Source organism: Triturus cristatus, chromosome 2_2, assembly GCF_964204655.1.
Source record: "Triturus cristatus chromosome 2_2, aTriCri1.1, whole genome shotgun sequence".
Classification (NCBI taxonomy): domain Eukaryota; kingdom Metazoa; phylum Chordata; class Amphibia; order Caudata; family Salamandridae; genus Triturus; species Triturus cristatus.
In genome coordinates, this window is record NC_140582.1 from 1154219744 (window position 1) to 1154233758 (window position 14015).

The following is a 14015-nucleotide window of genomic DNA, read 5'->3' on the forward strand; positions in this document are numbered from 1 at the left end:
ATAGCTTGCCTTCCCCAGTCCCACGTGCCTGAAAGCTGTACCATCTGCCACTCGTTTTCAGCCAGGACCCTGAGGGACAGGATGAAGAGCAGGCTTCAAGCTCTGGAGGAGCGAAGACTGAAGGCACCAGGTGGGTCTGGAGGGGCTGATTTGGCCCATACTGAGGCCTCTGGGGGGCTCCCCAGGGGCAGGAAGACCAGTAAGCGCTCCCGCTCCCCGTCGACGTCGAGGGCGTCGACGTCGAGGAGGATGACCACCGTCTGTTCGCCGTCTCCCCAGGGCTCTGGGGAGAAGCGGCGTCGACGATCGCCGTCGAGGGACCTGAATAGGCCGCCGTCGACTACATCGGCGTCGTCGGCGACGACGCCGTCTTCGGCTGCGTCCAGCGGTCGACGTCGAGAGAAGACCCGGCGTCAGCGTTCGGCGTCGAGGGATCGCAGCTCGCCGTCGATGAAGAGAAGGAGATCGCCGTCGAGGCGGAGATCGCCGTCGAGGCGGAGATCGCCGTCGAGGCGGAGATCGCCGTCGAGGCGGAGGTCGCCGTCGAGGCGGAGGTCGCCGTCGAGGCGGAGGTCGCCGTCGAGGCGGAGGTCGCCGTCTAGGAAGAGATCGACGCCGAGAAGATCGCCGTCGAGGCACAGGTCGACGTCGAGGAAGAGAGTCGCCGGGATCGGTGTACTCAGTGGTGTATACCCCGCCTCGGAGGTCTCCGTCGCCTCCTCCTCTCCCACCTCTGCCACCGCCTCCTCCACCACCGCCACCTCCACCACCGCCACCTCCTCCACCACAGTCTCCACCTCCTCCACCGCCTCCTCTGCGGCCGCGGACTCTGTCTCCGCCACCCCAGCCTCTGTTGCTGCCAAGCACTCCTGCGGGACCGCCGCCGGTCCCCCCGAGGTCGGTTTCCCTTCCACGGTACCCGACTCCGCCGCAGGGGACCCCGAAGCCACGACGCCCACGGTCGCCTGGACCAGCGAGACCGACGGACAGGCCTAAGCCGAAGAGGTCGCGCTCCCGCTCTCACAGGAGGCGACGATCGCGGAGCCGAGGGCGATCCTAGTCAGACTCTAGACGACGCCGCAGGAGGTATAGGTCCAGGTCGCGCTCCTCGGACAGGGACCTTTCCCCGACGCTGTCGGACTCCCCGGGGACTAGGGTGTCGCCAGTGGACGACTTGGTCTCGTTCCAGGAGGTGCTGTTGCGAGGGGCTGCGAAGCTGAATATCACGGTGACGGTCCCAACACCCACGACGTCCTTGATATTTGAGACGCTTCATAAAAGACACTTGTCTCGCCCCCTCCTGCCTCTCGTGCCTGGACTGGTGGAACCAGCCTTGGAACTGTTCCTCACTCCCGCAACAGCGAAGGCCGCTCCGTCCAGGCTCATGAAGAAATATAGGGCCCCGGAGTCGGATCCGTCCTTCTTGAGAGGGGACCCGAAGCCGGATTCGGTTATCGTGACGGCGGCGAGAAAACAACATGCGACCGCCCCGGCCTCCACGGTGCCACCGGACAAGGAAAGCCGCTGGCTGGACTCTGCGGGCAGGAAGGTATGTGGCACCGCCGCCACCACGATGAAGGCGGCGAGTGCAGGGACGTTGTTGGGCCGTTACGACTGGGCCCTGTGGGAATCCCTGCAGCAATATGCGGACCTCCTGCCACGAGACAAGAAGGAGGACTTCTTGGAGACGGTGCGCGAAGGCATGCTGGTTTCTAACCAAACGATCAGCGCAGCGGCGGATATATCGCTATTGGCCGCCCACGCCTACTGTCATGGCGTCCACCAGCGGCGCCATTCCTGGTTGCGCCTGACGTCCCTCAAGCCGGAGGCGCAGCAGAGAGTAGCCAACCTGCCCTTCTCGGGGGAAACCCTGTTCGGGAAGCATGCGGACGATGAAATGGCCCGCATGAAGGCTGAAGCGGAAACCCTGACGGCCGTCGGGTTAGAGAAGGCCGAGAAAAAGAAACGACCGTTCCAGAGGAGGTTCGGGTCGTCGGGCCGAGGGCGTGGGCAGGGCTCGGGACAGCAGCAGCCACAACAGCAGCAGTTCCGCAAGCCCTTCCAGAAGCGCCAGAGGGGTAGAGGTGGCCAGCAGGCTACTACCACAAACAAGGGCCCGGCCGGGTCTCGGCCCTGAGCTGTTACTTCCCTCTCAACCGTTACCCACTCCAGTGGGGGGAAGCATTCGATTTTTTCCGGCAGAGTGGAGAAAAAATTACTCAGGACAAGTGGGTGCTGAATATTGTTTGCAATGGATACAGTCTTCGGTTCATCAGCCCGCCTCCAGCGATTCCGCCGGTCAGCTCTCGCTTCCAGCTGAGGGAGCTCCAGGCGGAGGCAGACATCTTGTTGAGAAAAAAGGCGGTAGAAGAAGTACCTTTGTCTCAAAGGGGAAGAGGTCTGTACTCTCGGTTCTTCCTCGTTCGCAAGAAGGACAAGAACGAGTTCAGGCCCATTCTGGATTTGCGACAAGCAAACAAGTGGATTCGCAGAGAGAAGTTTCGCATGCTATCGTTGCACCAGATTTACCCTCAGCTGCAACGGGGAGACTGGCTCTGTGCCATAGATCTACAGGATGCGTACTTCCATGTGCCCATAGCACGGAAGCACAGGAAGTTCCTGCGATTCCAAGTCGGCGCCAATCACTATCAATACACAGTACTGCCATTCGGGCTAAAGTCTGCTCCCAGGACTTTTTCGAAGTGCATGGCGGTGGTGGCGGCACACCTGCGGAGGAACAAGGTGTTTGTCTACCCGTATCTGGACGATTGGCTGATCAAGGCGTCATCCTTCGAGGAAGCGCAAGAACACTTCCGATGGACGTGCGAGCTCTTGAACAAGCTGGGGTTACACGTCAACATGTCCAAATCGGTCCCATCTCCGGTACAGTGCATACAGTACCTGGGTGCCTCCATAGATACGCGGTCAGCAAGCGTGTCTCCTTCGGAGGAGAGACGGTTATCACTCCTTCGGAAGGCTCAGGACCTCAGGACTGCTCCATCGACGACTGTGAGGAAGGTGTCGTCTCTACTGGGATCGATGGCCTCCTGTATCTTCCTCACTCCGCACGCACGTCTACAGATGCGACCACTGCAGGAGTGCTTGGAGGATCAGTGGGATCAGAAGACAGGCTCTTGGGACGACAAGATCCGACTGTCTCTACATGCTCGTCAGTCTCTGAAGTGGTGGTGTTCGGCGGAAAACCTCCTCCAGGGGGTTCCCTTCCACAAGGACATTCCCACGACGAATGTGGTGACGGATGCTTCTCTCCAGGGCTGGGGTGCGCATTCCGGGGACCTGCAGATTCAAGGGAAGTGGTCTCCTTTGGAATCGACGTACCACATCAATTTCCTGGAACTCAGAGCTGTCTTCCTGGCACTGAAGGCTTTCCTTCCGTCCTTCCAGACCAACTCGCTGCTGATACAGACGGACAATACAACCACGATGTATTACCTCAACAAGCAGGGGGGGTCGAGATCGCGCACTCGGTCACAGGAGGCGCAGGCGATCTGGCGCTGGCTGCTGGCCCGAGGACTGACTATTACGGCCACGCATCTGCCAGGGGTGCAGAATGCTCAGGCGGACGCCTTGAGCAGGCTGATTCAGGAAAACCACGAATGGGTCATAAACGACGAAGTACTAGGAGAAGTCTTCGCAAGGTGGGGGACTCCAGACGTAGATCTGTTCGCCACCGCCGAAAACAGCAAATGCCGAGACTTCGCATCCAGGTACTACCAGCGGGGGACGCTGGGGAATGCGCTATGGATCGATTGGTCGAACAGCTTTCTGTACGCTTTTCCACCCATTCCCCTGATTCCGGCGGTGCTCATCAAGCTGTCCCAGTCCAGGGCGCGGATGATCCTGATCGCCCCGGAGTGGCCCAGGCAGTGGTGGTTCACGGACCTTCTTCACCGGTCTCTCCTTCCTCACATGCGGTTGCCGTGCAGGCCGGACCTTCTCACGAAGTTCGGGGGGCGGATGGTGCACCCCAACCTCTCGTCTTTGAGTTTGGCGGCATGGCTCCTGAAATAGTGCAATATGGTCATCTGAATCTACCAGACGATTGTATGGACATTCTGAAGGAGTCTAAGCGACCTTCCACTAGGACATCCTATGCTTACAAGTGGAAGAGGTTCTGTATCTGGTGTAAGTCCAAGAACTTTGATCCGACAACATGTAAGGAAGATGTCATCCTTCCATACCTTTTGCATCTGGCGCAGTCTGGCCTTAATTTCCATTCCATTAAGGTTCATCTGGCTGCTTTGACTGCTTACAGGAAGTGCCCTTCACAGACGTCCTTCTTTCAGATTCCTGTGGTCAAGGATTTTTTGGAAGGCTTGAAGAAGGTGTTCCCTCCTGTCAGACTTCCCTCGCCTTCTTGGGACTTGAATGTGGTGCTGTCCAGACTGATGAGAGAGCCTTTTGAACCTATTCACAAGGCTTCATTGCAGCACCTATCCTGGAAGGCGGCGTTCCTAGTGGCCATTACATCGGCCCGCAGGGTGAGTGAACTTCAGGCATTATGTTGTCAAGAACCTTATACTGTGTTTCATGCTGCTAATGTTGTGATGCGTACTCACCCTAAGTTCCTTCCTAAGGTTATCTCTGACTTTCATGTCAATCAGACCATAACTTTACCTACGTTCTTTCAGAATCCCTCTTCACCAGCGGAAAGGGCTCTCCATTCCCTGGATGTCCGAAGGGTGTTGAAATTTTATCTGGATAAGACCAAGGATATTCGTAGGTCTGACCAATTGTTTGTTAATTATGGCTCAGTCAGGACTGGTCTTGCGACCTCTAAGCAGTCCATCTCTCGGTGGATTGTGTCCTGCATGCAGTTGTGTTATCAAAAGGCTAATAAGACCTTAGGGGGTAAACCTAAGGCTCATTCCACCAGGGGCAAAGCTGCCACGACGGCTTTGCTGCGTAATGTTCCGATTGCGGAAATCTGTAAGGCGGCCACTTGGAAGTCGGTCCATACCTTTGCTGCGCATTACTGTCTGGACACGGATGCCAGGGCAGATGCTCAGGTTGGGCAGGCTTCGCTGCGAAATTTGTTCGCACAGTAGTGGTAGTGTCTTATGTGTTCTCCACCGCTTTTGTTGTGTGGGGATGGGCTTGCCATTCTATTCACTAGATTATGACTATACACAGAGATCCCCTACTACAGAAGGAGTAGTTTCTTTTCTGTAACTCCAGTTCTGTAGTAGGGGTATCTCTGTTATAGTCATAAGCGCCCGCCCTCCTCCCCGGTGGAGAGATACTTATTCATATGTAGAATGCTACAGGTCTGGCGTGCTACGCCTTCAAAAAGAACAAAGTAAATGGGACCTGCTGGGCATTCTGGGATACTGGGGAAAGTTCTGGAAAACTGGAAAGTTTTCTTAAAGGCACAGTATCCTGTTCCAAGCCACATAATGGCAGCCTATGGGGCTTGTCTGTCCACTCCTTCCTCTCTATCATTCCAGAGGCTTTTGCTGGTAGAGGCAGGGTTTTTTTCCTATGTGGAGAAACACTGGACAGGCAGTGCTGTTTGTGGATATTGGTGGAATTCTAGTTGAAGTACTGGACAGTGTAGCCTGTGGGTATAGGCTGCATTATCTGTCTTTAAATTAAATTCTCTCTTAAAGGTGTATGCAGGTCTGCATGATTTGTCACCTTTTAGAGATTATTTTTTATTGCTCCGGGGTCCGCGCACATGGGCGGGACTATTCACTAGATTATGACTATAACAGAGATACCCCTACTACAGAACTGGAGTTACAGAAAAGAAACTACTCCTTCATACTACCAGTGTGTTCAACACACGCATGCCACTATCCAGCTACTTCAACAACTGGGCTTCACGGTAAACCACGCAAAGTCCCATCTGCAACCGTCCCACGTAAAACAATACCTCGGTGCCACCATAGACACCTCAAAAGCGCTAGCCTACCCCAGTCCGGCCAGGATCACAAGCATTCAGGCTCTACGCGCAAAATTTACAGTACAACACTCCCTTACAGCTCGAGTGTTCATGCAACTAATCGGGATGATGGCCTCTTGCATATTCATAGTACCTCACGCAAGACTCCAGATGTGTCCTCTCCAAGAGTGCTTAGCGCGCCAATGGAACCAGGCCCAAGATCAATTAACAGATCTGGTGTTGGTAGACGGTCGTACCCATCGCTCTCTGCAGTAGTGGGCCACCAAAAACCTTTCCAAAGGGCGACCGTTCCTGGACCCGGTTCCTCAGATAATACTGACAATGGACGCATCGCTCTCCGGCTGGGGAGCTCACCTGTTACACCATGCAGGGCAGATGGACACCTCAACAAAAGTTACTCCACATCAACCATCTGGAGTAACTAGCGATATTCTTAGCCCTGAAATCCTTCCAAACACAGATTTCAGGCAAGGCAGTCCTAGTCCGCACAGACAACATGACAGCCATGTACTACATACAAAAACAAGGCGGCACACACTCTCCAGAGCTCTCTCAGCTAGCACAGATTATATGGAGATGGGCCATACCCCAGAAAATCTTTCTCCTGGCCCAACATGTCCCAGGAGTCCAAAACACTATGGCCGATCTACTCAGCAGACAGACAAAACAGATCCACGAGTGGGAACTACAGCCACAAGTTCTTCACCCGTACTTTCAACTGTGGGGGCATCAACAGATAGACCTCTTCGCCACCCACGAAAAAGCCAAATGCCTAAGCTTCGCCGCCAGATTTCCACACCCATTGTCCAAAGGCAATGCAATATGGATGAACTGGTCAGGCAAATTTGCGTACGCTTTTCCTCATCTCCCACTCATTCCATTAGTGGTGCGCAAACTACAACACTCTCTCACTCTCATACTTGTAGCTCCAACTTGGGGCAGTCAACCGTGGTACACCACACTGCTGGAATTATCTGTAGCACCAAACCAATAGTTACACCTCTCTCCACACCTCTTAACCCAGAACCATGGAGAGATCAGACACACGGACCCAGCTCAGCTCAACCTAGCGATCTGGCTCTTGAAATCCTAGAATTCGGTTACCTCAATCTTCCCCCTGACTGTTTGAACGTCATCAAAGAAGCTAGGCGAGCCACCACTAGAGCGTGCTACGCCGCCAAGTGGAAGCGTTTTGTTGTCTACTGTCACAACAATACCATCAATCCCCTAGATGTGTCCATTCAACACATCATAGGCTATTTACTACACCTGCAAAGATGCAATCTAGCCTATACGTCTATTAGACTTCATCTCACAGCCATAGCAGCTTATCTGCAAAACAGGCAACATCTATCACTTTTTAGAGTACCTGCCATTAAAGCCTTCATGGAAGGCCTTAAAAGGATAATTCCAACCAGGCTGCCACCCTCACCTGTGTGGAACCTAAACATCGTTCTCACCAGACTAATGGGGCCTCCCTTCGAACCTCTGCACAAATGTGAACTTCAATTCCGAACATGGAAAACCGCTTTTCTTGTAGCCATCACTTCCCTCAGAAGGGTCAGTGAGATAAAAGCACTTACCATTCAAGAACCTTTTCTGCAAATGCACCATAACAAGGTTGTTCTCCGTACCAACCCAAAATTCCTCCCTAAAGTCATTTCTCCCTTTCACATAAACCAAGTGGTTGAACTACCAGTTTTCTTTTCGCAACCACAAACCGTTGCAGAAAGAGCTCTTCACACACTAGATGTCAAAAGAGCCTTACTCTACTACATACAGAGAACACAACCTTTCCGCAAGACCAAACAGCTGTTTGTCTCTGTCTCGCCACCACACAAGGGCAGCCCCATCTCCAAGTCGGGTATAGCTGGTGGATTGTCAAATGCATTCAGATTTGCTACCACAAAGCAAAACGAACGCTATCCGTTCCCCCTAAAGCCCACTCTACACGTAAAACAGGGGCTTCAATGGCATTTTTAGGGAACATCCCATTAGATGATATCTGCAGAGCAGCACATGGTCAATACCGCACACTTTCACTAAACACTATTGTGTAGATGTGCAAACTAAGCAACAAGCTAGTGTGGGCCAGGCTGTACTCAAAACATGATTTCAAACCACTGCAACAGGTACGGGTGGTCGCCGCTAAGGGTGCGTACTGCTATATAATCTATGCACAAGTGTGTAATCTGCAGCTCATATGCCTCGAACGGAATATGCTACTTACCAGTATGCATCTGTTCTTGGCATGTAGAGCTGCAGATCTACACACGTCCACCCGCCTCCCCGGCTACCTTTATCTGTTCCAGTTTATCTTATTTAGATACAAAACACATGGGTTTCTTCACTGTTATTACTACGCTCCATCTTTCCCTGTTGGCGAAAAACAATCTGAGGATGGAGCCGAAGCCCATGCGCAATACGATCCAAAGGAGGAGTCACCGACCTCATGACTTCCAAAGAGCTTCCAAGAGGAAAAACAACTGCAAACATCCGGGCCCAACACCAGATGGCGATCTATGCACAAGTGTGTAGATCTGCAGCTCTACATGCCAAGAACAGATGCATACTGGTAAGTAGTATATTCCATTTGGTTTGATTGTCGTCTGTTTTTTCAAATGAAAATAAATAAATGAAATTTGGCCAATCAATTTCAGTCTCTTATTGGTCTGTAAAGACCTATTTCTTTTGGTAAAGTGCTCTGGGATCTCATATACGGCCGGACCCATTCACTGCTTACGACTTTGATGAGGATTTTCCTGGAGAAGATCTAGGATTACAGTTAATTTTTCCTTGAAATTTAATTTTCTATTGGAACTGCCAAGCTATAGAAAGCCCGGTATGTTATTGTCTGATATTGTTATTTTCAAAAACTGATACTCTGGCATTTGGTTTTCAATGAAGTGTCCGTTCTAGAGATGGAGATTAACTGATGTCAGCACGAAGTGAGTGCCTATATACTGATCCATGATGTCACTTCCAGAGGCATACAAGATCACAAAAAAATAGCAGTGGTGGTGTCCTGTTTTGCTACCTGCCAGTGCACTGAAGTGGTTAGTGTGAAAAATTCTAAATCCAGTTTAGTGCCTGGGTAATTCCCACAAGAAAGATTATCGCAGGTAAGTAAGTTGTTCAACAAGTATGACTGTTTGTATGTACAGTTAATCTAGTCTGATTTAATGTGATTGTTGTATATTTGTACTCTTTCTGCACTCCAGAACACGTTCAAAGTATCATGTAAATTTGAAATAATCAAAAATATATGCACTGGTATTAATTTTTTTTTTTTCCTCCAGTTGTTTTCTCTCTTTGCTCCTTGTTGCTGCTGTGGTTTGGAAGATCAAGCAAAGCTGTTGGGCATCACGAAGGAGAGAGGTTAGTTAAAAGCAATGCCTTTTTTTGTCTCAGACCTTCTCATTTCCTCATTTAGAAACTCCTCTATTCAGTCTGTATGTTTTTGACTATGTTCCACCAGTGCACCAATGACACACAAATGTATTCCTTGCAATATGTCTGGCTTCGTCACCCAATCTTCTGAATTTTAAATCCGCCATTAGTCAACAAAATCCACAGGCTTCATTCTGGGCATTCCTCTCAATCTTAATTTTCACATTAATAAAATTGTTGTAATGTTAATTCCAGTTATCTGCTAGAGACTATTATCCACAGATTCCTTGTCTTTGAATTTCCCATGTGTCAGACTGGATCCGAAAGCTTTTTGCCTGAGCAGTACCCCTGTGCACCGTTAAGTGGCGTCGATTAGCTTTGTGCTGCTACATCCACGCCAGAAGTGACGTCCGTGTCCCCTATATAGGCACAAACTTCTGATGTTAGTTTTTTTTCTCTCTGCGCCAGTTAGCACTGCTCCGGAGAAAGATCCACCCCTCTGTCGGTTGATAACAGAATTTTTTTCAACGTTTTTACTTGTTCTGTTTTGTGAGGAAGTCTTTGTCCTGGTTGTGTTGACGATGTCTTAGAGGAAGACAGGGTTTAAACCGTGTGGCGGCTGTCACCGCTCTATTGTCTGTTACAGACCCAAACCATGCGTCTGTGGTGTCTCAAGCGCAACCACGACTCCAAGTCATGCTCAGGCTGCCAGGCCATGACTCTGAACTCTTTGAGGGAGCGGTCCCTGAAGATGATAGAGACCTGGCAGGTGACACTGCGTCTCACAACTCCTCTGAGACCTCGATCCCGATCGAGAGGGAGGTCCGAAGACCACTCCAGGAACCCAAAGTAATTTTTTTCCCATTCCATTTCATCATTCGGGCAAGAGGCAAAAGAAGCCTAAGAGTGTTTTAACTTCTCATCGTTCGTCGGCTGACACAACGAAGAAGCGTCTGCATTCGAGGCATGGTTCTTCAGAGTCGTTGGCAGGGCTGACTCCGACCTCCCAGCTTTTCCGGACCCAGAGCAACCCCCGATCAGATAAAATTATTTTACAAGGCCATGCGCCGTATATTTGAGTGGCCTGACACCTCCAGCATGCCTTCGGGCCCCGCAGTGTCAAAGAAGCCCCCATCTGGTTCCGTGCCGGTATCTTCAGCCTTGAATCCGATGGGCCCTGTGGATCTGTTCAGCTGTGGCCGGTGTCGGTCGTGCCTCTCCCGATGCTGGCCCCGACACGGATGATCCATTGACAGCAGCAGCCTTCTTTGTATCCAAGAAGTGGACACAGAGCCGGAACTGAATCGACCGATGCCGGTTCCGGCTCCGACAGGAGCCCCGTGTCCTAGGTCAGCTCCTGAACCCTATTCTAAAGGGCTAGGCCTCAGGGAAGAATGAAAGGGGTCACTTGGCCCTTCTGAATTCCAGTTAGAAGGTCAGGAAGAGATGGACTGGTGTACCTGGGGAACCGAACTTCCTCACCCAACACTCTACCCCTGAGGGCTTGGTGGTCCAAGCCCGTAAATCCCATGGCACGTTCCCTGCCGCACCCCCGGACAAGAAATCCAAGAGACTGGATAGCTTGGGATCGATGATGTTTTCTTCCACCAGCCTTGCCTTGCGGTAGGTGAATACCACATTCATATTGGACCGCTACTCCCTCACATTGTAGGACACTGTTGCGCAAGTGCTGCCATAGTTCCCAGACAATTCTCTCCCAAGGGGTCAAGGACGGGAGAGACCCACCAAAATTCACCATTAAGTGTTGTTTGGACACGACCAATTCACTGGACAGAGTGGTTTCATTGACAGTGGTGCTGAGAACATCTGGCTTTTCAGGGGCTGTCAAAGCTTCTCTCATGGGCATGCCCTTTGATGGCAAACTTGTCTTCGGAGGCAAGTTAGACTCTGCGCTGGAGCGCTTTAAGGACTTGCGGGCTACGACCAAATCCTTGGGCCTCACAGATGCCCTGCGTCATCCCCAGTCTGCCTATCTCCCCTTTCGGGAGGTGCATACAAACACGTCCACCCTATTTCTGCCACCACCGCATGCAAGCTTCCAAGTCTATGCGGGGAGATGGTGGGGTTCATACCGACCCCCGTGGGTCAGGTTGCCTGAGGTCTGCCACAACCCCAATCTCCCTGCAGCCACAGCCTCTAACTCCTCCTAATTTGCCCTACAAGATCATGGGTGTCCAGCTGGTTTCAGAATTAGCCATCATTTCCACCACTGGCAGTCAATAATATCGGGCAGGTGGGTTTTATGGATTATTTGTAGGGTCTTCCCCCTGCCCTTTGAATCCTCTCCTCCCCCTTGCCTCCATCTCACAACCAGCTGACGGAGGATGAATTGTCCTTGCTTTCGGAGTAAGTCAGGGCTTTCTTGGACAAGAGAGGCATAGACAGGGTTCCGGTGTCTGACGTAGGCAGTGATTCAGTGATTGCTATTACCACTACTTTCTGATTCCCAAAAATAACAAAGAGCTTTGCCCTATCTTAGATCTGAGAACCCTTAACCTCTTCCTCAAAAAGGAGAAGTTCAATATTCTCACAGTGGCTCAGGTTTTGTCTGCCCTGGACCCAGGAGATTGCATGGTAGCAATGGATTTGCAGGACGCCTATTTTCACATACCCGTCCTGCCTGCCCATCAGCATTATCTGCAGTTTACAATAGGACACAAACACATTCAATCCATTGTGCTCTCTTTTGGCCTTACCAGCGCCCTCTGGTATTGACTAAGCTGATGGCAGTGGTGGCAGCTCGTTTGTGGAGATCAGAGTTGCCAGTTTTCCCCTTTTTAGATGACTGACTGTTTAAGGCAGGCTTGTCCCGGGTTGTCGTCTATCACCTTCAGACTATGATGAACCTCCTGCATTTGCTGGGGTTCACTATAAACTTTGTGGAAGTCACACCGGACTCCCTCTCAGATGCTCCTTTTCATCAGAGCTGTTCTGGCAGTTTTTCATGGTGAAGTTTCCAAGGTGGCTCTTGGTCATAGATGGTCTTCATCTTGAGTGGAGCTCAGGCCTCCTATACGCCTTTACGTCAATAGCGCTTCTGCCCAGAGCTCTCAAGAAGATGAGAAATGACCGGGCCCAAGTCATCCTTCTGGCTCCAGACGGAGCAAGGAGAGTCTGGTATCCCAAGCTTCACAGCATGAGCAACGATCCTCCGATCAGGCTGCCCCTTCAGGAAGATCGTCTGTTGCAGCAGCAGGGTAGGGATCTCCACCCGAACCTGTCATCTCTATGCCATGTTGCATGGAGATTGAGCAGTGAAAGTTTACAGCTTTTGACGTGCTTCCTGGAGTCTAGAGTGTTAATCTGGCAGCCAGCCGTCCCTCAACCAAAATGGTATAATCCTACCTTTGGAAAACAATTGTGGCAGGGTTTGATATACATTTCATTGCTCTCCTTTCTGCCCCTCTTTCTGAAGTTGTTTGTTCGTTCTTTCTCTTACCCAGCAGGGCACTCCTCTCGGAGCAATTAAGGGGTGTCATTCTGCCTTTTCTGTTTTTTTGCTGTTGTTGCCTGATCAATTCTTTATTCAAGTCCCCTATTGTACACAACTTCCTCAAGGGTCTTACTTTCACCATACATTATGCCTCAGTGGGACCTTAATTTGGTTTAGACTTTTTTTGTGTGTGCTCCTTTCGTGTTGTCCCCTCAGGCTTCTTACCTTGAAAACAGAATTCCTTGTGGCCCTTACATCTGCCCGCGGAGTAAGTGAGCTTCAGGCCTTATCTAAGCTGGCTTAACTATCAGTCTAGCCTGACAAAAGTGGTGCTGCACACAAGGGCTTCCTTTCTGCCAAAAGCAGTCACCCTTTTTCATGTAGGTCAGCCTATCACTTTGCCTACATTTGTACTCCTCCTCATCCCTCTAAGGAAGAGGAGCGACTCCACCATCTGGACCCAAAAAGAGCTTTGTCGTTCTATCTTGACTGCACATGAGTTCCATGTGAAAAACCAACTCTTCATCAGGAATCCTGGTGCAAAGAAAGGTCGGTCAGTGCAGAAGTGGATCATCTCCTGATGGGTCATGCTCCGCATCCAAGTCTGCTACATACTGGCCAAGAAGCAGCCTCCTTATGGTTTGCGGGCTCATTCCACCAGAGCTAAAGCACCGACCACTGTGCTAACACTGGTTCTGGATATCTGCCAGGCAGCAACGTGGGCTTCCCTGCACACACTCGCTAAGCATTGCTGTCTTGACAGTCAGGTCTGCAGGGATGTAATGTTTGTTTGTTAGTTCCTGTAGGATTTTCTCGTTTGAAATGAGTTCCCAGACCCTCCTCCAGGGATGGTATTGCTTGAGTATCTATTCAAAAGGTAAGGAATCTGCAGCTAGAAGTCTCTATCAAATGAACAAGTTACTTACCTTCAGTAAAGTATTATCTGGTAGAGACCATATCAAGCTGCAGATTCCTTACCGACCCACACATCCTCCAAGCTGTGCGAACGGATTTGTAGGAAAAGGGATGACCCTATTCAGGGCCCTAGTTTTGACAACAATGTGGTTAGTGTCCTCCTTGGCTCTGCGCTTCTGGCGTGGAAGGTCATGAAAAGTATCTGATGTCAGCGTGCCTAGGTGGCACCAATTTAAGTACCAAAAATGTCATCTTCAACACTGATGAAATGAAAAGTAAAAATATTGTAACAAAACAAATACTTTTACTACAGCTCTCCCAGACCAAAAA

General features: G+C 50.9%; 1 protein-coding gene across 3 annotated transcripts in view; it reads left to right on the top strand.

Annotated features, from left to right (window-relative positions):
* ATRN (attractin) overlaps positions 1–14015 on the top strand; it is a 900609-nt gene that overhangs the window by 587345 nt on the left and 299249 nt on the right. For all 3 annotated transcript variants that reach the window (XM_085642692.1, XM_085642691.1, XM_085642693.1), the window contains exon 26: positions 9226–9304. In XM_085642692.1, the coding sequence (XP_085498818.1) occupies positions 9226–9304 (79 nt within the window). The remainder of the gene's footprint in view (positions 1–9225; positions 9305–14015) is intronic.